This window comes from Streptopelia decaocto (assembly GCF_964273445.1).
Source record: "Streptopelia decaocto genome assembly, chromosome: 9".
NCBI lineage: Eukaryota > Metazoa > Chordata > Aves > Columbiformes > Columbidae > Streptopelia > Streptopelia decaocto.
In genome coordinates, this window is record NC_138664.1 from 9,708,445 (window position 1) to 9,734,195 (window position 25,751).

The following is a 25,751-nucleotide window of genomic DNA, read 5'->3' on the forward strand; positions in this document are numbered from 1 at the left end:
CCTCTCCAGGTATCCGGAATACTCCTCAGATAGTCTTGAAGTGCTGATTTAAACCACAGCAGCGGTTCTCTTAACATGGAGTCTGGGGGTACATACACTTGTCATTACATTCAAGTTGAGACCTGATGCTCTGTAAGAACCTTATTACAAAATGTAACTTGCCAAAAACCCCGGGTGCGTTCAGGCTGGGGAAGCCAAGGTGAGTCCGTCCCTCCTGCTGCTCTCCGCTGGCCACACCTCTGGGTGCTGCTGTGGCTCCCGGCCCTGGCTGTCAGCACTGCTCTGAGCTGGACAGACAGACAGACAGGTACAGGAGGCTGGTGTGGGGCTGCAGGCAGAGCTGCGCCATCCCCACTGCGGCTCTGCCTTGGTGGCTGTAGTTCTGTTGTGAAACCAGTGCCGAGGCCATGGGGTCAGCTCTCAGGCTCCTGCAGTGGGAGGGTGCTCTGTCAAACAAACAGCTTTTGGGTGAGGAAGACTTCGGCAGAGAAAACCGTTTTGACTTCTTACTCTTTCTTGTGCAAGGCGCACAGCTGGCTGAGGGAGCGCTCAGCTGTGTGACAGCACAGTCTAGCTGTGACAAAAACCCACAAGCTGGCTGGGGTGGGTGGTGCCCCTTGTGCTTTTATTTCATTTTGCTTTATTTAAAAACGTAATACCCCCCTTAGAACAAAGAGAGACACGTGTCCTTCACAGAAGAAAACTTCAGTAGAGTCCTCATTTACCAAGTTCGGTTCCCTCAGGCTTTCCTGAGCGCTGTTTTTGACAGAGGCAGGACACACAGGTTATGGTTACACCATTACACAGCTCTGCTTGCTTGGTGTGTTGCTCCTGGGATGCTTCAGTCCTGTCACCCCCCACAGACACCATCAGCCTGCTGTTCCTCAGGGCAGGAGGAGCTCGCGGCTGTACAACAGGCTCACCCACCCTCACCTTCACGCACAGAGCTCTGAGTAACAACCACCAAGAAACCCCCAGTGAACTCTGACACACCGGCCAGAGCAAGCCGCTGGGAGCTGGCTGCTCCTCACAGCATCACCGCACCACAGCCTCAGCCAGGATTTGTGCAACTGTGCTGCAAAATACCTTAGTGCTCCTTTCTAGGAGAGTATTTGCCCAATTAAATTTTCGAGGCAAATTCTTCTCCACAGCAAGACTCTCAAAAGCCTCATTTTCTGCTCGCCTCCAGCAGAGTTCACTGACACATCCCAAACAGCACCGACCTCAGGCTACCAACACCACCAGCCTCCAAAGCCTCACTGGTCCTTCCTACACACTCAGCAGCTTTTTAATGCAAATGTCAGCCGTTCACAGCCTGTAAAGCACTGACCAACTGCTTTCTGTGACTAAGGTAACTCAGGGCTTCTTTCCTTGACCTTGAAAATTAAATGCAACTTAGCAAAGCTTTCTCACTTGAAAATTACAAACAAGGAAACTCAAGTCCATGAGTAAAATTGGGGATTTGAGATGCAACACTATGGATTATTCTTTTATTTTTTTAAGTAACACTGGCTCGATCTCCCCCAACAAACAAGCCCTTAAGAAATGCATCCTACGTACCGCAGGCCTAGCGCTACGCTCCCGTCCTCCTCCAACACTCTGGCCACCTGTGGTCACGCTGCCCTCTTGGCTCTGGATGAGCAGGACCCTGGCAAAAGCACGAGCTCTGCAGTGAGCTCCATCAGCGGAGACTCAGGATTTCAAGAGAAGGATTTTAACTGAGGAGAAGCAGCCTGGGCTCACCCCTTCCTGCATGGTTTGAACCATCCTAATCAACACAGCTTAAACCTTTGCTCAAAAGAATGACAAAATGAGGTGCTGTCAGTGGCCTCTGTGACACACCCAGCTTAAGACACCAAAAAAATCACCATGTTAGCGTTAAGTATGCAAACACTGCCATGGTCTGCAAGAGATAAAAATGACAGTTCAGAGAAAAAGAAGAGACCCCATTTCTAGTCTAAGCAAAAAGTGTTGTCTTAAAATGCAAACAACCCCCAACTTTCCAATCACATTAATACTGCACTCTTTATCACAGCAGCAAAGGATTCACTTCTTAGACACAGCATTAAGAAATACCTGAAGCAACCACGATGAGTCAATTGCTACAAAATACTTTCCCTCAACAGATTTCATGAATGTCAAGCCAGCTGCCTCATGATCTTTATAAGCAACAAAGCATCCTTATTCTTCCATAAAAATCGCATCACCGCACTTCCAGGCAAGTTCAGGATTACAACATCAGCCACTTAAAAAAATAAAAATAATCTGTACTGTTATTCCCCTGAATGCACCCCAGTCAGTCACCGGTGCACGGGCTTCCACGCCGGGAGGAGAGGCCGCCTTTGGCTCCCTGTCCCCCTCAGGATTTTTTTCCTACAGCTGAGCTTTGTGGTAATTTCCCTTCCAATCCACCTGCTGAAATATTTGAGGGTAGTGTTGTGTTAGAGGTATGGGCCACCAGGCTTTGTGTTTTAAAATAGATGATATAAAATACTGGCAGGACAATTCCTATCAGGAGCATAATAAAAACCGCATTCCACCACTGGATTCCACAGTCCGCACCATTACCAGTCTTCTGCTTCCCTGACTCGGGCAGCAGCCTCTCCCGTGCTTCCATACAGTACTCTGTGTTGAGCCGGACCTCCACCTGCACCGCGTCCTGGATGCTCTGGTCAATCCCCCTGAAGAAGTCACTCAGGTGTCTGCCACCGGCAGAGCCGCTTGCCCCCTCGTCAGGCTCCGGTAAGTCCACGAGCGTCAGGCCGGTCTGGGTGGGCGCAGTCGGGAGCGGCCTCAGTTCGCTGCCATTCTCTGTCAACAGCCCGTGGGTCTTCACGGGGATCTTGATGGACTTCAGCGCGTACAAGTCCTGCTCCCGGATGAAGTTGTTGACACGTTTGATATCCGCAACCTACAGAATCCAAATAGGACAGGAATATTAGTGTAGGACAACCCAGCGCTGAAGCAGGAAGTAGTTGCAAAATTTGTGTGAAAGAAACAGCCAGAAAATAAAGGCAAGCCCTGGCTGCAAGTGGCTCAGTTTCTGCAGAGATTCCAAGCTGTTCCAGGGATGCTCCAGGTCCTGTAGAACAGAGTTGGTCCCTGTCAATCCAGTCTATAACCTCCTCTAGAGCTCCTGTATCTCTCATATGTGGTGTTCCGCTTAATATTGTTTTTCCTTTTGCTTTCTTTACCCTTCTCTCATTTCTAATCCAAGTTAAGGCAAGAAGAGTCTTTATAGCAGATCCTTTTCAAAACAGTTTTCATACCTTAAACAATGTATGAGCAGTTAAGTTGAGTGGACAACATCAGTACGAGCAGGTAAAACCCTCTCCCTGCTTGGAAAACCATTTCAGAGTGAGCAGAGCTCCAGCGTGACCACAGCCTGGCAGCAAGCACACAAGCCTCCCCCCGACAGGCATGAGCATCCTCTGCTCACGCTCCCAAGCACCACCCCTCTTCTGCAGGACAGCAGCTCCACACAGCTCCTTTTTCCGGTCGGTAAATGCTCCTGCTTACAGCAACAACCTCCGTGCATTTGTCATCATATCTGGCGGGTTGTGTGTAGGGTCTCCATCCGTGACTGGTGTTCCCACCCAACTCAGAGATGCAAATAACAGTGAGAATAGCAAGAAAGTGCAAACCATACCTACAGCATACGTCACAAGGATGGTATCAAAAAGAAGACAAATGCAAGACAGTGTTCCTTTGTTTAAATAAAGAGAACACAGCTCAATACTGCGTTCGCTGACAACAACCAAATAAGTACATGAACTTCTCAGCTGCTCTAAAAGCTTCACCAAAGAGAATGAATGGGACTGTCAGCGTGTTCAGGGAGCTCTCCAAAGCCACCAAGGAGACGAGAAAGAACCTCAAGGGAAAGGCTGGAGGATGCAAAACAAAGAAAAAAGCAAGACCCCAAACCAAAGAGAAAGGCAACATGAACAGATTAACCACCTCTGATATATCATATAGAAGAGACATAGTACATGGACTGCACTTTCAGACAAAGTATGTTTTCCTTTTAGAAATCTCATCACTGTATGACTTGCATTCACTGTACAAGCTTGAGGCTGCCAACAAAAGTGGGGAACTGAAAACAAGAACGCACTTTACTTCCTAAGCAAATGTCTAAGTGCCATCAGTGCCAGAATCATCGATAGTTCAGGGCGAAGATCTCTGAAAAGCCAGTAGGTGAATACACCAGAAGGGAGTGTGACCATCTCCTTTGCCATCACAACAAGTGTTTGGGCGACATGCAGGCTGTGGTGTCAGGAGGTGCCCCAAGGGAGGGCAGAACCCCGGCCCCACAGGAGCCAGGAGCTGTGGGGGCTCCCCCTGCGGAGCTGTCTCTCCCCGATCTCCGCTCCGGCCGCACGGGCTGTCAGGGAACCAACCTCACATCAGAACTCAACTGCTGGGCAATCCCGGAGAGGTGGCGTCTGCTCCAGCCAGGAACCACAACTCTGCTGAAGGGCGGAGATGAGACGAATGCCTGAATCTCACATTTACTCTGCAAAGCTTCAGAAATATGAAAATTGGATGTTTAATCTAGATCCTAATCTGGTGTCCCTGAGGAAAAAGGAATCCTCAGCTGCTGGTTCCGACTCCTTATGCTTGCCCCAGAATAACAGCAGGACTTAAACCCTGCAAAGCTCTTTAGTTATAAAATAACAATCTCACCTAAAGCCTTCTAACTGAGGTGGTGCTTCCATTTTTGTTTTTTTTTCCAATGACAACAAATTACTGGGACAGTAACTATCCCCTGCAGAGTCTGCAATCAAACACTGCAACGTTGTGCTAAGGCTCTAGAAAGAGAAAGCGGAGCAGCGCTCACGCAGAAACAACAAACAGAGCTGATGGGCGGCATGCAGGAGCACTCGGCTGCACAAGCCATTTAGGCTTATTTTCTGTACTTTTTTTTTTTTTGGCTGCAGTGAGTGGCTCTTGTCCCAGCTAAGAACAATGCCAAAACCAGGCCAGAACTATAAATGGTCAAGAGTGAAAATGAGAAATTTGAAGTGCTTTGCATCTTTGCCAAGTTCTGTAGCACACACAAAACTATTTGCTGCACTGTCTTAATATGTCACCCCAAGCAGGCCCTGACGATTCTGAAACCTTCAAGTTCTCATTGATTTCAAGAAGAAACTCATCCTGGATTCTTTAAACACAGTCACATATATTTCTGGCTACAAACCTTCCTCACTTGTGTCCTGGTAACCTTTCAGGAGCTGCCTAATTGCGCAAGTAAAACAAAATACATGAACATTGACCAGAGCCAGTCTGTGAACAGATAAATACACAAGTCTCCAATAATAAGGATTTCTGTACCTCTTCAATTTAAGGGGAACAAGTCAAAAGTGCCCTTTCTGGAAGTGAGGGAAGCAGTAAGATGTTTTTTTTTCCTATGGGAGCAGAACACTGACTACCTGGTCCCTCACCAGCCTGCTTTCCCCAGCAGGGCAGGACGGGGGCACAACGGGATTTTTCATACCATAAACCAAAAGAGTTGTTCAGAATCTTCCTCCTTTGAGTTCACCAAACTGCTGTGATTCCACGTAAAAGGCAACAACAAAGCAATTCCCACTGCTTAGCACTGAGCAGTCACAACTGCAAAGCCAACTGCTGCAGTTCTGAGTTCTCAGGCTCTACTGGTGCCAATCAAGGCTTATTCAAGTCCTACCAGACTCGCTGCTTCACATGCATCGGGCTCGTCAGCAGAACTTTGAAGGGCTTCTTTTTTGTTTTGTTTTTGTTTCTAAGGGAATGGGAGGGGAGGAATTGTCACAATTCCTCTAAGCCATCTTGCTTCAGCTGCACCACACAGCTGTTGTGTTGTTAAGCAAGACAGGCCGCAACAGCACAGCAGCAGTTGAGCCAGTACCGTATCATTATCCCCATCCAGGTCACCGTCCAATTGTCTGCATCATGGAACTTTTTAATCACAGTCTAGCTTGCAGATAAAGGAAGCTCTAAAATTACAGCTTTAACTGCAAAACGACAGGGTACTTCTGATGTTCAGATCAGGTAATTAAATTTCTCAACAGTTTTTCTATAAAGCGCTCTGCTTTGGAACAAAGAAAATGTATTTCGTAGTATGTTGCAACTCAAGAGAAAATTCATGGCGTGTATGCATCCCTTCTGCCTGCAGATGGCTGAACTGCACATGCTGCTGGGTACGACAGCAAACCATCAAAAACATCGAGCACCGACAGCACCTGGGCTCTGTGACCTGAACTTTGGTATCTCTCCTCCTCCAAGTCTGCCCCTGTTAGACTTAGACCTTCCTTGCTCGTGTCTTTCGAAAAATAAGTGGAAACAAAACCCAAACTAGGCCCCACTGGAGTGGCATTTCTTTGTGCTTTTGGGTTTGCTTCAAAACTGTATGCTCCTCAAGAGCAGGGCTCTCACCCTCATTTCTGTACTCAGCTTCCTACTTTTTGCCCTCACTTAAGTAACTAAGTACAAATCATGATGGCTACACTGCCCTTAGTCATCCAAATTAAACAGGAAAGCAGGTCACACAGGGTGTGGGGTTAACATCTTCCTAGGCTGTTAGCTGAAGAAATCTTTTTGTTTGTTTGTGACTTCTTCCAGATCAGTTTTACCCAGATACTGACCAAGATATTGACCACTCAAGAAATACACTTTTCATTCTCAAAACTATTACACAACAGCACACCTTCCTGAAATTCTGGAAACTAAACTACAGTAAAATACCTCTAAAGTAATCAAAACCAAACAGAGAGAGATAGCTCTTACCTTACAACCATACTGCAGGGCTAGCTTGTTAAGATTATCATCCTCTGTAATCTCTCGTTCCAGAAGTACCACATCTCCAGCTCTGTCCCGAGAAGTGCTGCATCGCTGCTGCTCCTTGCCCCGCGGTCGCAATTCCATAACGTTGAGTTCCTCCTCTGACGAATCTTCTGAGTCAGATCGGCCATCGGGAAACACGTACACCTGCCTGCCCAGGTAATTGTGGACGGTGACAGGAGCCTGGAAGGACCTTGTCCGGCTCTCATTCAGCCTCATCTTTTATTCCAGCTCCTGGAACAAAAACCAGACATTTTGAATTTCCTTAATACCAGTATTTATTTCTTGGCATGTAAGGTATGGGAGAATGGACAAAAAAGCACAGTATTTGCATGCATGCGCACACACACACACACACACACACACCGTTTTCCATCCACCCAGATCTGCTTGGGGCAAATACAAAAGATGCTGCTCTAACAGCAGTGACATAAATACTAGAAACCTTATGGACACAAACTTCAACAATGGGCAGATTATTTTCAAACTTCTATTTTTTTTTTGTCTACCTGGGGACAAACCACTGCCTGACACTATTTAGCTACACATCTTAACAACCACTTTCTATAATTTCATAAAAGCAGCAGAGCCACGTGAGCCAAGTGTCTTTAATTACAGTAAAAAAGATAAAGGAAACCCATCAGATCTCCTACCAATACACATTAAAAACTGGTCAAAATTATCCTTTATGTCACCTTCCCAGAAGTCCCTAGTTCTCTATGCTTTAAGAATCCACATTTTCATTTCATGGAAGTGCACTTTGTTGTTGTTGTTGTTATTAATGACAGCTCAAGCCACACTTAACTTCAACCTGAATGACAAGCTCGTTTTGTCATATAAACACAAGAACCCGCCTGAGCACTTCAATTGTTGCTAGGCCTACACCAGCAAGTTATTAGGAAACTACTACACTACTGTTTTGTTTTTTTTCTTCAACCCTCAGCCCCATAAACAACCTGTTATCATGGGCAAGTTTAGATCAGAAACCCTTTCTCACAGACTCCACTGGCTGAGGAGGGTTCGTGCTCTAAAGCCTGACTCCTGTGGGACGCCTCGGCCTGCGGTAACCCGGGGTGCGCAGGGCGCCCTCCCAACACACTCCACTCGTGGTTTTCCCACAGGTAAGGTCAAAACTCTTCTCCAGCCCGGCTCTGGCCGCCAGACCCCCGCACGGCCGGGCCGCGGGGACCGGGTGCTGTCCCGGCTCCCGCCCCGCACGGACACACGGACACCCCGAGCACCGCAGGCTCCGCGCGGCGCCCCCCGGGGCGGGGTCGGGGCGCCGCTGCCCCAGCCGCGCGGGAGGGCCTCGCGCCGCTCCCCTCAGCGCCCCACAGGGCGCCGCTCCCCGCGGGGTCTCGCTCCCGGAGGGCCCCCGGTCCGCGGCGGGTAGGCCCTGCCCCTCTCCCCGCGGCCCTCGGGCCGGCCGGACCCCGTTCCCCGCGGAGGACCCCGCTCCGAGCCCCCTGCACTGACCCGCCGCTCGCCGGCCATCGGCCACACGCCACCAACCTACGCCCGACTCTCGCTCAGCGCTTCTCCCATTGGCTAGCAGCGCTGGAAGGCGGGACTCTCAGCGCCGCCTGGCCAATAGGCAGCCGCTAAGAGCGGTGAAGCGGGGTTGGTTGAGCGGTCAGCGCTGGAACGTATGGGAGGGAGGGGCGGGCCCCACTTAAAGGGCCCGCGCCCCCCGGCCCGGCCAAGACTCGTGTCCGCACCGCCCGCAGGGGTGGGGGGAAAATATTCATCGGTACAGCCCTATGGTATCATTGCAATCACATGCATTATACTGACTGTACATACAGATACAAAATGTCAGTTATTATATTGTCAATATATTTGTCATACACACACATGTATCAAATCTAGAGTAAACTTGGCCTAATTTCGGGAAGGGCGAGGCATTGCTGGGAGGGTGAGTGGTCACTCCAGGCCTTGGGCTGCCCTCCCTTGGCTGGCGAGGGCACACGGACACGGCTCCCGCGCTCACACACCAAGTCACCTCCACTGAAGTTCTGTGATTTCCACAAAAATCAGCCTTTTCCCTCCCATTTTGCGGCAAGCTCAAGGCAGCGCCGCGCTGCGCAGGGCCACGGCTCCCGGTGCCAACGCCCCCTCCAGCCACGCCGCCCCGTGGGCTCACTGCTGGCGTTTGGCTCCAGCCGCAGCGAAGCCGGTGCCTGCGGAGCTGATGAGGTGTGTTCTGCGCTGGTATGTTTTCCTTGGCCCATCCTGACTTGTGGCTTATGTTTAAAAAACAAGCTCAGGACAAACCTTTAACAAGTTCCACATGCAAAGCTTTTCTAGTCGGGGGGGGAGAGGAGAAATATTTCCTTGTAGCTGGTTGCAGGAATTAACCAGGCACTGCTCGCCCCAGGGACTGGCGTGAAGGTCTCTCCTGAGGTGCAGCCTTGAGGTTTTGCTCAGAAGGGTGAAGGGCTGCTGGATGCTCCTTGCCCTAAAGGAGATGGACAAACCTACTTCTAAGTTAAAGCTGAACGCAGTTGCTGGCAATCCCTTTGCCTTCTCTCGTCCAGGCAGTGAAGGAAAGAGGGGAGAGTATTTCCTCCCCAGATCTTGCTACCACTAAGTTAGATGGACCATCAGCTGACAAATGTCACACACTGGAGAGGAAGGAAGGTTCCCCAAGCATCGACGTTATTGTTTCTAAGCAACAGCCATTGCTTCCTCACGGCTCTTGCTCTCCCGCACGCCCGGGCTGTGTGATTTCGGCAGGGCAGTGGGAGAGCGGCCAGGCAGGACTGCGCTGAGCCCACCTCCTCCAAGGAATGAGCCAGCACCCCATCTCCCATCAGGTATTAGGATTCCCTTCCCTCCATTCCTGGGCCAGCTCGTCTCATGAGCAGATGATTTTGGGGCTCGGCCAGCTTACGTACTTTTCTGACCCACCAGACGATGGATTTAGTGTGCTGGAGAGGGCTCTACAAGCATGGGGACTAGATGAGATGTGCCAAAATGCTTTCCCTGAGCCTACTGAGGTTCAAAAGTCAAGGAATAAACAGGCTTTGTCAAACAAATACAGGTTACTCAGGGTAACCTGCTCAAATCTGGAAAATACAGCTGCTAAGGTATCTAGAAACAGGGGTAACAACCAGACTTTGCTGACAGTGTTAAGTCTGGGTTGCCTTACTTCTCCTTAACTGTCATTTACTGCTTATTATTTTTCTAACTTTTAAAATATCAGGAAGAATTATTCATTGATCTCATGGCAAGACACCAGGAAACATAGATAGGAAATTGCTTCATCCTCCAGCTGAAAGGTCCTTACACAATCCTTTTGAAAAGGTGGTTTTCTCCCAACTGCTGGGATGAAACAGCTGTTAAGAAAATCAAGCAAAAAAGCTTTTCATCGTCGCACTCAAAATCACTTCCTTTCTCAGGATTTGTCTACGCAAATTGTAAACATGGAAACAGAGAATTACTTGACTGGCGTCAATTGATTGCAAATAATTCAAGCTCATTCGTGCATTTGTACAGGCTGAGCTGGACATTTGCTGGCATTCCTGTCCTGGAAGAAATGTGTGCAGTGTCCAGACCACCACGCGCAGCGTGCCCTAGAACACAACGTCATGGCTAACCTGTCACCTGGATTTAAAGTTCCCTGCACAGACCAATCTGCAGGTTTCTCTGCTGCCTCTGATACACACTGACCTCTTTTCTGTCTGTCCAGAAAGTCTTCCATATTGGAGAAAGAATTAAAGCCTTAAGACAAAACCTGCCACTTTAGAGCCTTTCAGGCTTTCATTACCAAGTGGAAAGAGCAGAAGAAAGGCCCATTTCTGGTTTGTTTGGTTTTTGTTTTGTTTTTTTGCATTCACAGGCACTCATACTGCCAATTTTCTTCCTGCCTTTTATGGGAAATTAAACCAGCTCAGGATTTTTTTTTTTCTTTTTTTTTACTATGGGAAGATTCTGCAGGGCCAAACTCTGCACTAGTTCATGGAAAGGTCCTTCACCATTCCTGCTTCCAGGAACCTGACATACAACTCTAGTGGTACCCAAAAAGGACCTGGATGGATCTTAGCAAATTCACTTCAAACAGGACATGGCGAAGCTCCTAGTCCATTTTCTGGTGGTTTTTGGACCTAAGACATTGCACGGACATAAACCACTGTTGGCTGCAGCAGCAGGATCCCAGGTACCTGCTGCTGTTGTGGTCCCATGAAATGACCCTGCTCTTCCTCCCAGTCTGTCTGCAATAAGTCTGTGCTGCAATAGGATCACAGTCCCTGTGAGAACTTGCTGCTTTAAACATGTAGCATTCTTGAGCTATAGGGATTTACAAGATTCCCTTTATCTTGGCCTAAAATTCAAGTGGCAGATGTGACATGTTTTACCAGGAATGAATAGGGAAATGACAGGGAATGAGTGTCCATTTGGTGAGTGCAGCCCTGTCCCTTCTGCCCTTCAGGACCTTCAAACTATCGTATTTTACATTCAAATATTATACTTGTTGTCATTTCAGCAAGAAACCTGCCTCTAGCAGACTGGGATAATTTCACTGTTAAGTAGTTAATCCAACAAAGATTTATAACACTGAAAAAAGCACCACAACAGGAGGCTTTGCAACATGTTTTAGATACCTGTGTGCTTGTTTCAGACTTTTTCAGGGTGAGCATCCTCTGCTGATCTTTCTGTTTACAACAGCTGAAGTTCAGCCTTGTGTCATTTCCCAGCAGCTTTTGCTCCTTGGCCTTTCCTGAACCATTTCACTTCACAACAGAATAGCTCAACTCTGCACCTCACAACAGCCTCTCCCTCCTGGTCCTCCAAGCTCGACTGCTCCCCACCACCTTTTGTCAAGCCAGATTTGTTCAAACCGAACCAGGGAGACATGGTGACATGTCAGCAATCAGCTCACACCCGGTCCCCAAGTGACCTGAGGGATGTGTCTGCTCAGCAGCTTTGTTACTGCAAATGTTACCGCTTCCCAGTGGCCACACCATGCTGGAGCTCAAGTGATGCCAAATGTGCTCAGTGAGAAGAATCTGATCATTCTTAAGAAGAAATAACTGTCCGTTTTGTAGGAGAGCTGATGTTGGCTCTGGACCAGTTGCATGGGTGATGTCAGCATTCCAAATAATCGGAAGATTTTTTTTGTTAGCGGATAGATTGTGAGAGCTGCAAAGCCCCAAACAACTGAAGTCTGTTTGAGGGCTGAATGGTTCAGTCATCATACACATTCAAGAAACATAAGGGTCATACGTCCCCTGAATTTCAGGAAGAAATCCTCCTACTCCTGACTTACGTCAATGCAGAGGGTAACAGAACTGAGAAATTCTGCTCATTTTCATTTAATCCAAAGCAGCAATGTGTCTGTGATGCTGGGCACCAGCCAGCACTCACATCGATGCAAGCTCCTTCCCAGGGACCGTCAGAGTTAATCACTTTGTGATAAAGAATCAAAGCTTTAGTGAAGGTCTTGGTTGGGGCTTTCCAAAGAGAGCACAATCTAGCACAGGGCTCTCCTCTTTTACCCCTGCAATTCCTGTAAGCTCTTGCTCAGATCCAGAATTGCTGTTCTCTTAACCACTTGGGTTTTGTCCCTCTTCTTTCAGGCTCATTTCAGAAGTGTCAGAAGTGTCAGATACATATTCCTTGTGTCTTTCTTTGCTTCTCTTTAAGCAGCCTTCTAAGCTCTGCAATAAAACCTATTATTTCAGCTTCAGATCACCCAGTGTTAATCTGCTTTTCACCCTTGGGAAACTAAAAACTGAATATGCAGCTCGCAGAAAGCAGCTCCAGTCTCTCCTGCCCTGGTATTCAGTTAACTCGCCTGCCCAGTGATGGGCCATTTCACGCAGCCACACACATTTCGCTCATTGGTACTAAAGGCTGCAGCTGCTCAGGCTGGCATCTGATGGTTTCCAACTCTCTGGGATGGCTAGGAGTAAAAATCGCAATTCATAAATCACCAGGGCCACCATTAATTGTGACTTGATCCATGATTTGGGATTAATAAAAGCAAGACAGAGTGAAATTGTTCACCCATTTACTTTGCCATACGGGGCCATTAACAATAAAAACGTATAATGTACAGTCAATAAAAGATGAAGGAGGGGACCCTCACAAGCAGCAAACTACTGTCCTGATACTACGTACAGCACAAGTTAAAAAAATACTTCTTGAGCATCTGCTTCTTAATATCAACCAATTATTCCTGTTTAGTTTAGCATATACAAAGGAAAGGCTTCTATATAGCACTGTGAAGCAACAGGAATCTGCTGATATTTTGGATATTGCAGAATTATATATCAAAAAAAAAAAAAGAGTATTCCTTTCTACATTTATTTTGGTGTTTCCTACTGGGAGACTAGGAAGGCAGCTGTAGCAAACCACACCAGTGTTCAGGACATAGAATCATAGAAATTATGATGCCTCTATTGTAAATACTTTATAAATACTGGGCCTTGCTCTGGCTTTGGACTAATGCAGCATAACCAATTTCAGTAAAGTTATCCCTTGTGTCAAGGCAGAAGTATGAGCCAAATACAACAAAATAATTCTCTCCCTAGTGTCTGGAGCGACGAAGCTTATGCGGGTACTGTATGTAATTTGATTGAATTATATACACAGCAATAATATTACAAAGTTGATGCAGTAGGCACACAATGCAGGAAGAAAACGTCATTTAAATTAATTATAGGCATATACTTAATATAGTTAATTAAGCTATGTAGGTTACTTTGAGTGCATGGTTAGTATCACAGGGTTGCGCCTTGCCTCTTTTAGTGGTTTCTCCTGTTGGAAGCACTTGTCTAGCTCAGCAGGTTCCAAACTCAGCCATGGGCAACTCTGCATATAAGCAGCACTACTCCTGTTGCTGACTGTCCTTGCAGGGTCTTGGGTTGAAGCTGAACGCCCTCAGGTACAAGCTGATGGTTTAAGTGGTCACACCTGGAAAGAAGCACAAAGCCCGTGTCTGTGCTGCTGTGCAGGAGCAGCCCTGAGACTGGGCTGACAGCAGCTTCACACCTGATCTGCTGGGGCATCCCAGGCCCAGTTTTACCCAGCCTGGACATGGCGTACACCTTCCTTACTCAAAGGTACACCCTGCAGCGATGTGACACCCTGCAGCCACCACCTAGCCTGTCCCTTTGAATATGGCAGCCACTGTGGCCTCTGGCCCTCCCCAGGTAGGACTCTGCTATTTCCAGCAATGAGAAGAGGGATTTGTCATCCCCCTGAGTCAGGGTGGGAGGCACTGGGTGCCCTGTACCTCTGACTTCTTCCAGGGCAGAAGCACAGCTCTTGCCTCCATCCTCACAAGCTTTTTCTCCTGTTTATGTAGCAGGTGTTCTAACAATGACTCAGCTTCATCATCCATCTCCAGCTCAGACATCAAATTACTCCCACCTACGAGTACCACATTTGCAAGTCTCTCCCATACGCTGTGACTCTTAGGAATGAGACTTTTATCTCGGGAACCAGAACGCAGATCTAAACAGCACTGCCGTCTCCCAGGGGAGATAACGTGTCTTTGCTCAGAGACCTAGTTCTGTGCTTGTGTTCTATCACGCAGCACCATTTGGCAGGGACTGCCTGGTTTATGTGATAGGAGACACTGAATTACTTCAGAAAAACAGAGACTTATTCTTTATATAAAAACAAATGAGTAATTAAAAGTGGTTTTAATTTTGCAGTTCATATTTTCTTGGGATTGTGCCAAATCCTGGAGTCCATACTCCACACCCTGTCCTTCTGAAGGAATTTGGCTAAAGAAAGCACTGTAAGATTTGTTCCCTTTCCTCTCCCTTACTCTTCAAATCCCTCCTCCCCATTTCTCCCTTCCTGCAACTGGTGAATTGTGAAGAACAGGAATGTTCCTGGGAAGAAACCCAGGCAGAATCGCATTCAGAACAAGTCAAAGATTTCTTGCATAGCTGAAGCATATGTTTGCAATCCCCAATTGCTGGAGCATGTTGTTCTCTCCAGATGTTCTCAGAGAGCTCTAGGCAATGTCCAGGGCAGTCTGTGGACAATGTTTAGCTGAGGCATTGCTCCTTGGCCCAGTTGTGCCAGCTCCAGAAAAGCTCTCGGTGAAAGGATGGCAAACAGCCAACTCTGTCTTTCCAAGAAGCTGTGTTAGTGATGGGCAGAGCCATCGTTCTGCACGACCTCCCTGAACCACGAACTGTCTCCATTTGGGGCACTAAGAGTTTGGCTGCTGCTAACATCCCATCAGCCCAGGCTTCAGGCAGCTTCCAGGATTGATGAACTCCAGAATAATTAGCATGTGCAGCCCCCCAAAAAGTACTGCCCACAAGAGAAGGTCAAAACCATGAGATCCCTAACAGGTGTCCAAAAGGGAAGCAGCAGGTAGATAGCCAGTACCTACAGCCTGTTCTCCCCTCTGCTTGAGGGGTGCCACTGACCCAGAGGGAATGTAACTTTTCCAAAATATGCCATTTAATGGTTCAAAACTGGAATCTGACAGGACCAAGAGAAAAGGGAGGTGGAGGCTGAGACACTGGTTGGAAAAACACAGCTGCGCTTTATTTGTGAGAAAGCTTTTGTCCTTGGTGCCATGTGGAGCACAGTATATTACAGGAGCACTGAGTCCTTGCTCAAGCTGGTGCTGATACTGAGGAAAGGCAGGTTGATGAAAGCATCACTTGTCTTTCCAATGACCTTATCATGTGAGCTCAGCCTGCCAAGAGCTGTCTCTCGCTCTGCGCTCCTCGTGGTCGGAGCCAACAAGCCTGAACGCGCTGTGCTGATATCCGATATCGGTCCGCATCGCATGGCAGTCTCTGAATGTTGCACATGCGTCCTTTCAGAACAGGACGATGACACCTCTGTGCTTTGCTGTGTATCGCGTGTCTCCACGCCGTCTCCAGCTTGTCTCACTTCCAGGCATGTCCAATCTGACTTTGCAATTTTTTTAATATAAGGTGCCCCAGGGAAAGCCCTGAGCTCACAGGAGGAACAAAAGAAACAGAAGAGTTTTCTAAAGCAAGATCTTTGATCTCAGCAGCTGAGAGGCTGTGCTGCGCTTAGCCTGGCTCACCTTCATGCTTGCCAATAGGGTTCCCACGTCTCTGCTGGTGCGTGGCAACAATAATGAGCAAGTTACACATGGGGGCAGTAGCAGGCTTTGCTTTCTTGTCAGTCTGGGAGTCTGTGGTTGTAGCATCCTTGCAAGGGTCTTGCAGAACTAAGGTGCTCCAAGATTTGAGGGTCACTGTGCTGGGCACAAGCCCAGAGTGACAGCTACAGCTGATCAAACCATGGGAAAAGCACATCGTAGGAGAGAGGGACTTTGTGGCTTGACGGGACAGGATGTCAGCGCTGAAACCTGTGCTTTTGTCACTGCATCTGGTCCTTCTCCAGTTCCTCTGGTCTCAGCCTAATCAGTTCTGTGCTCATGTTACAAAGCACATTAAACCGGCAGGCAGTTACAGCATTGTCTGCAGTGGCAAACACAGCTGGAGTGAAAATCCCAGGTCTCAGTTCAGATCCCACCACATCCCATCGGATGAGCCTTGCTGAGCTATAGGCAGGATGGAGCCCAGCATGTCCCTTTCAGTGAGGTGAAATGCAAAAAGATGCTCTTATCTGATTGCACCATGAAGAAAGGTGCAGGGTTCATCTGCTACCTTTTATTCTCTTGGAGATTCTGAATGTTCAGGTAATGGAGAAAAGCCTTGATATTGGCTGTGAAGGTCTTAAAAGCCAAGTTTTCAGAACAGGAACATTTCAGTCAGGCAAGTGGCCATAATTTACATAGCAAGGCCTTGGGATCTTCTGCCAGGGCTATTTCCAGAACAGGGCGTCTTTTTCCTTGCTCTGGGTGAGCAGTTGCTTGCACACCTGATATTTGCCTGGTCACTCACATCAGTGCTCCCCATCATGTGAGCCCCCAGACAGTCATGATGTGGGTCTTATGGGCCCAACCTGATGCTGGAAATAGTAAGATATAAAAAACCCAGCAAAAGCCAGCCCCGTCACCCGAAATGATGATGGATTCATTATAATAAGGGATGGGAAACAAAACAGCCCTTTGCTCCATGAGTAATTAAAAAAAAAAATAATCAGATAAATGCCCAGATAGGAAAAGCTTTTTCTGTAACTGAGGCTGCTCCTTTAATTGGAAAGTGCTGTTAACACAACTGCCTGACAGAAGTGAGTGCAACAACACAGCAGGGCTGTTGCAGATCTGCAAGTAAACAGCTGAATTGCATCTCTGAGCTTCAATCTGCGCATTTCTGAAGCCAAAAGAACAGCTTTAAATTTAAAACTTCTGTTGGAGCTCATGCTTCAATTGGGCTCTGTGCCAGGACTTGCAAAGACTTGGGGCATTAAGAGTCTCATGTAGATGAAGAGACAGTGAGGCGGCATTTGAGTTGGCCAGTAATGTGCTTGGCTATAGCAGGATCTGCTTCCATTCCCTTTAAACCAACTTGTGGGGAGAAAAGTTGGGAAAATTGCCATTTTATCACTTGTAGATGTTACAGCAAAAGGGGCGGCCCTGATACAACTCCTGTGTCCTGCACACAGCCCAACCAGTGGGTCCCAGCCCCAAGCTGGCTCTGCCCTTTCTGTAACTGGGCTGTGAAGCAGCCCCTGAAAATGCCCCAAACCACTAACTGACCACCATTAAGTACAGCCGAGCTTCTCTATTGGCTGTTGTTTCCTATTCGCTTCAAACCATAATCTCAGGGAACCCTTTAACCACAACATAACAGGACAAGTTTGCACTTACCCTTGTTCTCCCGAGGAGCTCAAAGTGCTTTATAAAGCTGCAGCCCAGTGATGCTATAGTGGTACCCTGGTTATTGCATGGCGGTTCCCTGAGTTACAGGGAAGGGAACTGATTCAGCCAAGGCTGCACAACGTGTTGGCATGTCAGCACAGCCCAGACAGCTCTCTGGGAAGCTGGGGTGCACATGCATTAAGTAACGAAAGATGTGTTGGGTTGTCAATAAAGACTTAGAAAAGCTGCAACTGCAAACTGTGAACAGAGGCAAAGTGACACAAACACAAGCAGCATGAGCACCAGGTACCAAACAAAGCACAAGCAGCCAAATCCGTTTCTTGTACAGAAGAGGAAGAAGAGAACAATGTGTTTTACTATGTGGGCTGTGTCCCTGCTGGTTAATGATGCAGCTCCCTATACAGGCAGGCCTTAGATGGACAGGCTGAGAATAATTACCAGGAGTCTATGCAATCCTTTGCTAGGACTCTTCACTGTCAGAAGCTGTTTTACAATACATATACACCCAGCCATTTCCCTAAGTATCCAACAGACTGGACAAAATTAAAAAAAAATGGGCCTTGGACTTCAAGACCACTGGGAAGTCACTCATCAGGCTCCCAGCTGAACCAAATGCAAGGAAGAACACTGTTAGCAATAAACACAGACAAATCTTCTCTAATTAGAGCCATGGAATGGGTATGTGCTTCTGGGAAAACCTTCACCTTCCCTCTGGACCATGTTCACCACAAGAAGAGGGGCTCCCATGGGCAGTGGGGGCTTTTACCATAGGCCTCAGGTGGTAGGAGAAAACTGAGAGGGACGACTTTGTAGGTTCAAGGTCTGGATACAAGAAGGGAGATTCTCCATGGTCCCCTCCATGAGAAGCTGGCTCTGGGGTCATGTCCACGAGGAGACTGCCAACATGGTGTGTGGGTGCACAGGACCATGTTGGCCATGATGCATTTACTTTACCAGCAACAGAATGAACTCCATAGAGAACCAGGTGGCAGTAGGTAAGGTAACGCCCCCTTGCCCCATTCCTTAAAATTCAAAACACACAAATGCTGAGGTCCTGCTAAAAGCAAAATCCTGTCCCCTCATCTCATCTGTTACATGTAACCAAGAGCCTTTGGATAGCAGCTACAGTGAATTAACCTGAGCAAAAGTAGCTGGATTGAATCTGCTAATGGAGAAAAAAAAAATACAGGCATGTTGTTAAGAAAGAATGAACACTAATTCCCTCTGTTTATTCTGATTCTTTTTGTTTGATTGTGCATACCCTAGGAAACACAAGAGTTGATGGGGATCATATTAGCAAAGAAAACAGAAGAGCAACAAGTAGATAGTTTAGAGTTCATGCAAACACTGTGCCAGTCACTGAACCAGAAAAAAAAAATGTTGGCTCAGAGGCAGTCACTAAGTTGAGAAAGGATCTATTGATAAGATAGGGAACTCTTGGGGAACAATCTCAGAATGACGGGAAAGACGGATGGGAAATGGTACTACGGAGCTAAGCTAAGCAATCAGGAGAAGATACTGTATTGTGTATGTCTGGCTTTTTTTATTATTCTTCCTCTTTACTTTCCTCCCCATTCTTCCCCATTTATTTCTTGAAGAGTATTTTTGCCTGTAAAAATCTCGGTGCCTAAAGAGGTAACACTGGGGTGGGCTCCTGCACCAGTGCTGAACTTCTGGGTAGCTTTGCTCCAACTCACTGGAGGAAACCATAGTAAAACTATTAGCTGTGGATCTCTATATGATCGGCATTACCTCAACTTTAAGCATCTACATTTAGAAACTCCTTGCTTGTGAGGAACAAATATATCACAATGGTTTCAACTTACCAGAAAGCTGCTCTCACCAGCTGCCCTTTGTGGAAGTGTCAAAGGAGTGAGATCAAGTCCCAGATGGCCAGAGGACACAAGCTATGGCCAGGAGGAGAAGATGCTGTCAAACACGTGGCATCTGGAGGGGTGAGGAGAGCTGGGGCAGCTTCTTGATCCAGGAGAGAAACCTTCATCCGTTTTTTTATAGATGTGATGCACTTACAGATGTTTCCAGAAAGGGGCAGCAGAGACCAAACCCACACACTGAACAGGAAGATATGACCTGATCAGGGAGAAATAAAGAGCAAGAATCATTTGCAATGTGTTTTTTTGTTGTTGTTGGCACACAGAGGCTCCACCATGTGTCCATTAAAATAAAAACAACAGGGCCTGTATAGGCCCAAATGGGGCTGCAATAATCTCAGTCCACTCTGAGATCACTTTCTTCACCTTCTTTTCAGAGGAGGGCACTAACCCTGCCAAAACGTGGATGCCGTGTGGGTGCAGGAGCTGCCACAAGGATGTATAATGCATCGGGGAGCACCATATAGTGCACTGCTTAACACTTATATCACTACAGCAGCATGACAACTTATTAGCAGGGGGAACAACAATAATTTGGGAAAGGTTTACTGTCAGGCTCACGAGTACCTAAGCCATGTTTCATCACTAATGCAAACTGGCTGCCACCTCACCTTGAAAGAGAGGAGATGAGAAAAAGGGGTGCTTGTAAAATCAAGATTACCAACAGCTCACGTTGGTGTGAGGGTGTGAAGCAGGGAAGCCCAGCCCTGGATCACCTTTACAATCTCTTCAGGCTCTCTTGAACCACACAGAGTTAATTCTAGAGCTAATTCAAGCTGCTGCCTGAAGGAAAAGGCAGAGTTATTTACCTGGAGCAAGTCCTGTATGTCTTACTTCACTTAAGTCACCTATCCCAGCCCTGTGCTATTGCTTTATGCCATTCTCTTGCACTGTCCATAATCCACAATGGAGGGGGTGATTTTGCTGGTGGGGATGCCTAGGAGCTCCAGTCATGGGACAATACAGCAGGCACATCCATGTAGCTAGTCTGTTCCTCAAAAACTTTCTGGCCTAAAAATGAGATTTGAAAACATGACAGCAAGCAGGGGGCAATGTGAGGTGAGAGACCAGCTAACTGCAGCAGAGGAGCTGAGGGAGTAACAGCTTCATCAGGAAACCAAGAACCCTTTTTGGTCCTGCTCTCAGCACAGCTCAACACACCAGCAGATCTGGCTGCAGACTGAAATCTTGGCTTCCCCCGAAGCCCATGGCAAACATCCCACTGGCTTCAATGGGAGTAGGACTTCATGCCAGATCTCGTGCTTCCCATTCCTTTGCCGTAGCCGTGAGAGCAAGCTTCCCTTCCAAGGCTGTGTCTGCAGTTTGGGCCTTCAGGAGCAGAAGAATCGCTCTCCTTGCAACCAGAGAGGCGTCAATGGGACATGGAACACTTCCCTTTAACAGAAATGCTGACTGCCCTAGAGAACAACTTGCTTAGAGTTATGGGGGTCTCTGGAGCCCCATTCTTTCTCTTTGAAATTTTTCCCTTAGGCTTCAGCTGCCCACAGGGTGCAGAACAGCTCAAGCATGCAGCTTTTGGCTGTGATGAAATCACTAGTGGGACAGATGGTATGAGCTGGGTTACGCAGCCAGCAACACTCATCTCTCCCAGACTTAACATCCCTCGTTCCGTACCTGCTGACATAGCAGAACCTATACATAGTATGACTTACAGCAACAGAGCAAACAGACAGAGGAAGACTAAGTTGGCCCATTTCTGTTTTTATCACAACAGAATTGATGTCTGTTGGAGGCGGTAAAGCAAGGGATGCTGGAAGGGCTGTGCACCGACCACACAGGGCTCCACGTTTGCTCTGGCACAAGCACCTCTCTGCTGAGATGCGCATCTTGAGATCTCCAAGCTATTTGTGAGGTGGAAAGGTCACAGCTCTCATTTCCTGCAAATCTTTGCTTTCCTTGGCAGAAGTCAATAATTTTGTTAGGGAACTCTTCGTGGGTGTTTTGTGATCAGTCAAGCACAGCAGATTACATTACTGGAGGGTGTATACAGGACCTCCCATCTTCTGGACATCGTAAAATGAGTCTGTTTGCTTCAGAAATCGAGGAATCACCAGCATGGTGCTGACCACCTGTATTATTTCTTAGGTCATGTGGCATGTCTACTGGACAGATTGATGTCTGTACAGCTGACTGTTTGCATATCAATTCTAGAGACAGAGGAAATTCTTCAAATCCCTGAGCACAAATGTGCACTGCTACAGAAAAGCAGGTGGAGATGTGCCAAGTTACATCTCCCCAGTTGCTACCCCTGTAAAGAATGCCCTGCAAGGAAAATTGGAAAATATCTCATGAAAGAGCAAAGATAACACAAGACTATCCAGCAAATGGTCGAATGTAATATTAATGGCTTTCCTTTAGTCGCAGTATTTCCTTTTCCTAACTTAACCCTCTAAAATCAGCAATGGTCAGAGAAGAGCTATAAACTTTTGCACATCTAAAAGGTCTTTCACTGAGAGATCTCAGAGAACTTTGCAAATATTAGGGACTGCTGAGGGATGTCTGTCCCCTGAGGAGACTGCTCATGTAGCCAATAGGCAGATGCTCCTTTGGCTACAGAGGCCAAACACTAAAATTTGGCTTCTGCCTCGCTCTGCAAGATCATCTTCCTTTTTTGTCTCCCAGTTCATCACAGGAACTCAGGAAACAAGAGGAGCTCAGTTCCCCTTGAATTCAGGCTCCAGATTCAGTGTGAAAAACCCCTTCCCCATGGACAGATGGGTAATCAATACACAGCAGTGATGTGACTGGTGTCATTTCAGCCCCTCAGCCACTTTATGATCTTGTCCCTGGAGAGGCTGAGGGTCACATGGAGACTGCTCATGGCTGTGCGTGGCTCAGCTGCTGGTGTATCCAAACATCTCCATTTAACAACAGCACACTGAAGCTTGCTTTGGAAGTGAGCTGGAGCAACCCCATCTCCCCAGCCTTCCTTGCCAACCGGTACTTGCCTGGAGGGCTCCAAATATTAGTCAATGTGGACGAGAGATGCACAATATGGCTCTTCTGAGTCCCATGGCCCTTCAGTCAGAGAAGATCCTTCCATGCCACCCACATCTTCCTTTAACCTGGCAAAGCACTCAAATTACTGAGCTGACTTGCCAAGAGATTTAGGCTGGAAAGATCTCTAGAAAGATGGCTCGCATTAAGGGCTGAGGCCTGTGAAAGAGCACAGTGCTGGCTGGGGCGCAGAGGTGGGGAGAGAAGCGTTAGTCATCGCCTGCCTCGTGTTCGGCCCTTCGGACAGTCTCCTCTCCTGGAAGATGCGCTGTTTTGCCTGTTTGACTGCTGGCAGAAACTAATGAGCCGAGCTGGTTGAAAATTTTCCATCAAAACAATATTTCTGTTTTGCCAGAAGATAGTTTAAAAATTAAGTGGAAAAATTAGAGAAAAGAGCCTGGGTTCTGGCTGATACTGTTGGTCAAAAAAATCCCAAACTTGACATTTTTTAGCCAAAAATGGAAGTATCTGTGGCAATGCAGGGGAGGAAAGGGGAGGAGCCTGGCAGGTCTTAGCAATACCCTAAAAAATATCTAAGAAAATTTTGACAAATATGAGGATGTTTTTGTCAATTTTTTCCATAGTGCAAGATACTTCTGCTTTTAGAACCATTCTGCAGGGAGGCTGGAAAACAAACAAGTAAACATGCTTTTTCATTCTTACACATATGGCTATAGATACTCCATAGCTTATTGTATAAGTATAGGCCACAGTTCTCCTAGAGAGATACATAAGAAAGATCAGATGTCTCATAGGAGCTTCCCAAGAGTCTACTACCCAAAACCTATAATTCTCAGGAAGAGACACACACACAGAGCTGATTCTGCTGTGAGTTTGTACAGCTGATGGAAAGCCTTGATAACCTCACAGTTGCTTTGCATACACATAAACCGAGCCATGGGGGCAGCCAGGGAAAGGGCACTGCTTGCGAAGGAAGGTACTGTGCACACAGCTGTTGCAAAACAACCCATACTTAATAGTCAGCCAGCCACAGGCAATGTTGTTGCTAAGAACATTGCAGAGACGATGGCACATAAATACCTGGGAACCGCAGAAAGCTGTTTTCTATCTTGCTTACACAATAATGTGGTTTTTCTTTTTTTCCCCTTTAAAATTGTTTCTTCAGCAAAACATAGTTGGGGGAAAAGAAAAAAAAAAAAGGCTGGAATCTTCCTTACCATCCAGGAAACGCGACTGACGGTGTTTCTTGGGCTCAGTGTCACAGTCCTCTCCTCAAGATATTGTTGGCCAGTGTTGTGAAACGGTGCAGGGAAAAAGTTGCAAGCGAGAATGGCTGCAGGGACCGGCAGTCTGGTAGTTCAGCAGGACTGTCCTTCCTTGGCACAAACCTGGGCATAAAGCAGAGGTGACAGTGCCGAAGCCAACGCAGCACAAGTGGCACAGCATCAGCTCTGTGAGAAAACTAAGACATGACATGTTGCTATTAGGCAGCGGGGAGCAGGAGAGGTTTGATTTATAGCGATTTTCTAAGGAATTAGACCATGATTCTGGACAGGATTTCTATTTTAAACAACACTTAATTTTTTTTAAAGGACTAATTCAGTCTAGATGTGGATTTCATACCTTTTCCTTAATGAGAGCAGCACTGGGGGAAGCACGCTCAGAAGTACTGACGTGTCCTGGCAGGGGCTCCGACGGCTGCAACTCGCCTTGCTGACAGCCCGAGCTTGACTCTCGTCCCACGACAGCCCGGGGTTACAGTCCCGGCGACTTCCACCACAAGCAGCTCTGGCTCTGAGCCACCAAAGTGATAAAAGGCTTCTTGTGCGATCATCTCAGGAGGAAAGTTTGGTGCCAAACAAAGCTGCAGTCTGGTTGGGTCTTTTTGCTGTTAGAGACAAAATCAAGGGGAAAAATACAGAGCTGGGGAAATAAATAGAAGCTGCAAAATGTTCAAATAATGTATTTTCCAAGAAAATGAAAAAAAACCACTATGAATGGTTTGTCTGGCTTTGCTGGCCAGGCCATGTTTGTGCTGATCTTTGTGCAACCTGAAGATCCCATTAGAGGATACCCCCTTTTCAACGATTCATCGACTGAATAGTTTCACCGCCTGTCTCCAGGATGGCTGCACAATGATGTTGTACTACAGAGTGACCTTACAGAAACTGTCAGTGATTTTTCAACAGCTGATGCCTTTTGGAGTAGTGGAGCCAGCCATACAGACTGGCGTGCTACCAGCGCTCTCCTCCTGCTGAACGAACGAGCATTTCCCTCTCTGCCAGCCCACATTTTGAGCAGCATCCAGGCTTGGGGCTGGATCTTACAGCCCAGTTTCTGTAAGGGGCATCTCTGAAGTGATGTGAATTTTACCCTTTGCTACTTCCAATAACAAAAAAATGTGTCTGAGGATATAAAACCAGTGGGAAATATCCCTTTCCCTCCTCTGCTGGTGCAGTAACCGCAGTACGGGCTCACTCACTCGATTCAGAAGCAGCCTATGCTCATCTCCATGATTTCCAGATTGCTGCTGCCGAGAACCCCATGGAGCTGCTTGGGGAATCTGCCTTTTCCTCAGGACCACGTGCAGTCTGTAAGATCTTGAGAGAAGCACCATTTCTCTGGGCTTGGCCTTCCAGCATCCACAGGTCTGGTTGTAGCTTCTAATTGCCACTGCACAAAGAACAAAGAATCATTACAAAAGGCCTCAGAACAAAAGCAACAGTGAAGGGAGATGTAAGACAGGAGTACAATGAGAAAAATAGTTTTCTTCAGAGGGCTGAGGGAGGAGATTAAATGCACTTGAGTAGACGAGGGAAGGTATTTTGTAGACTGCAAAGGTGAAGTTTCTGCTGGGTGCAAAGCATGTTTGTGGGGGGCAAGGCAGCTGCAAGCAGAGCAAGAGGGGAAAAGGCCAATGATCATGCAAGGCCACGAAGCGTGTCTGGGGGGAACAGAGGAGGAAGGACAAGGCAAGCATCTCTGGAGTTACACTGGGACCGCCAGAATTCCCTGAGGCTTGGGAGAGGCTGGAAGGATGCAAGGGTTCACCTGGAGAGCGAGTTGTGCCAGGAGCCGGCCCCACACACAGATGTCCCGTGGGTTCCACCATGGCGAGCGTGCAGAGTCGCTCTCTCCCGAGGTCGAGGAGGACGCCAAGGGCTGTGGTGTGACCCAGACAAGTCACACTGAAGGCTCCAGCTCCACCCAGGCCACAGAGGGATGAAAGAATGAAACACCAAAACAGGAGCTTTTCACAGCCAAACAAGAGGAGCTGAGGGAAACCACAATTTTCAAGAAAGCCCAGCTGCTTCTCTCAGCGGCTG

At 47.5% G+C, this 25,751-nt stretch overlaps 1 protein-coding gene and 1 long non-coding RNA gene across 4 annotated transcripts; both read right to left on the reverse strand.

Annotated features, from left to right (window-relative positions):
- Positions 1-79: 79 nt before the first annotated feature.
- On the reverse strand, positions 80-9,104 carry LYSMD4 (LysM domain containing 4). Of its 2 annotated transcripts, none has more exons than XM_082060548.1 (3): positions 9,091-9,104; positions 6,763-7,050; positions 80-2,911 (listed from the first exon to the last, which is right to left on the reverse strand). In XM_082060548.1, the coding sequence occupies exons 2-3, from the start codon at positions 7,033-7,035 to the stop codon at positions 2,360-2,362; spliced, it is 825 nt and encodes a 274-aa protein (XP_081916674.1). In that variant the 5' UTR covers positions 7,036-7,050; positions 9,091-9,104; the 3' UTR covers positions 80-2,359. The 2 variants fall into 2 exon arrangements, with proteins under 2 accessions (XP_081916674.1, XP_081916673.1); XM_082060547.1 differs by lacking the exon at positions 9,091-9,104 and adding an exon at positions 8,293-8,356.
- Positions 9,105-12,886: 3,782 nt separating this feature from the next.
- LOC309443729 lies at positions 12,887-25,083 on the reverse strand. Of its 2 annotated transcripts, none has more exons than XR_014184853.1 (4): positions 24,908-25,083; positions 23,643-23,813; positions 19,381-19,645; positions 12,887-13,734 (listed from the first exon to the last, which is right to left on the reverse strand). It is a non-coding gene; the product is annotated as an uncharacterized lncRNA (long non-coding RNA). The 2 variants fall into 2 exon arrangements; XR_014184854.1 differs by lacking the exon at positions 24,908-25,083 and adding an exon at positions 24,049-24,134.
- Positions 25,084-25,751: the final 668 nt, after the last annotated feature.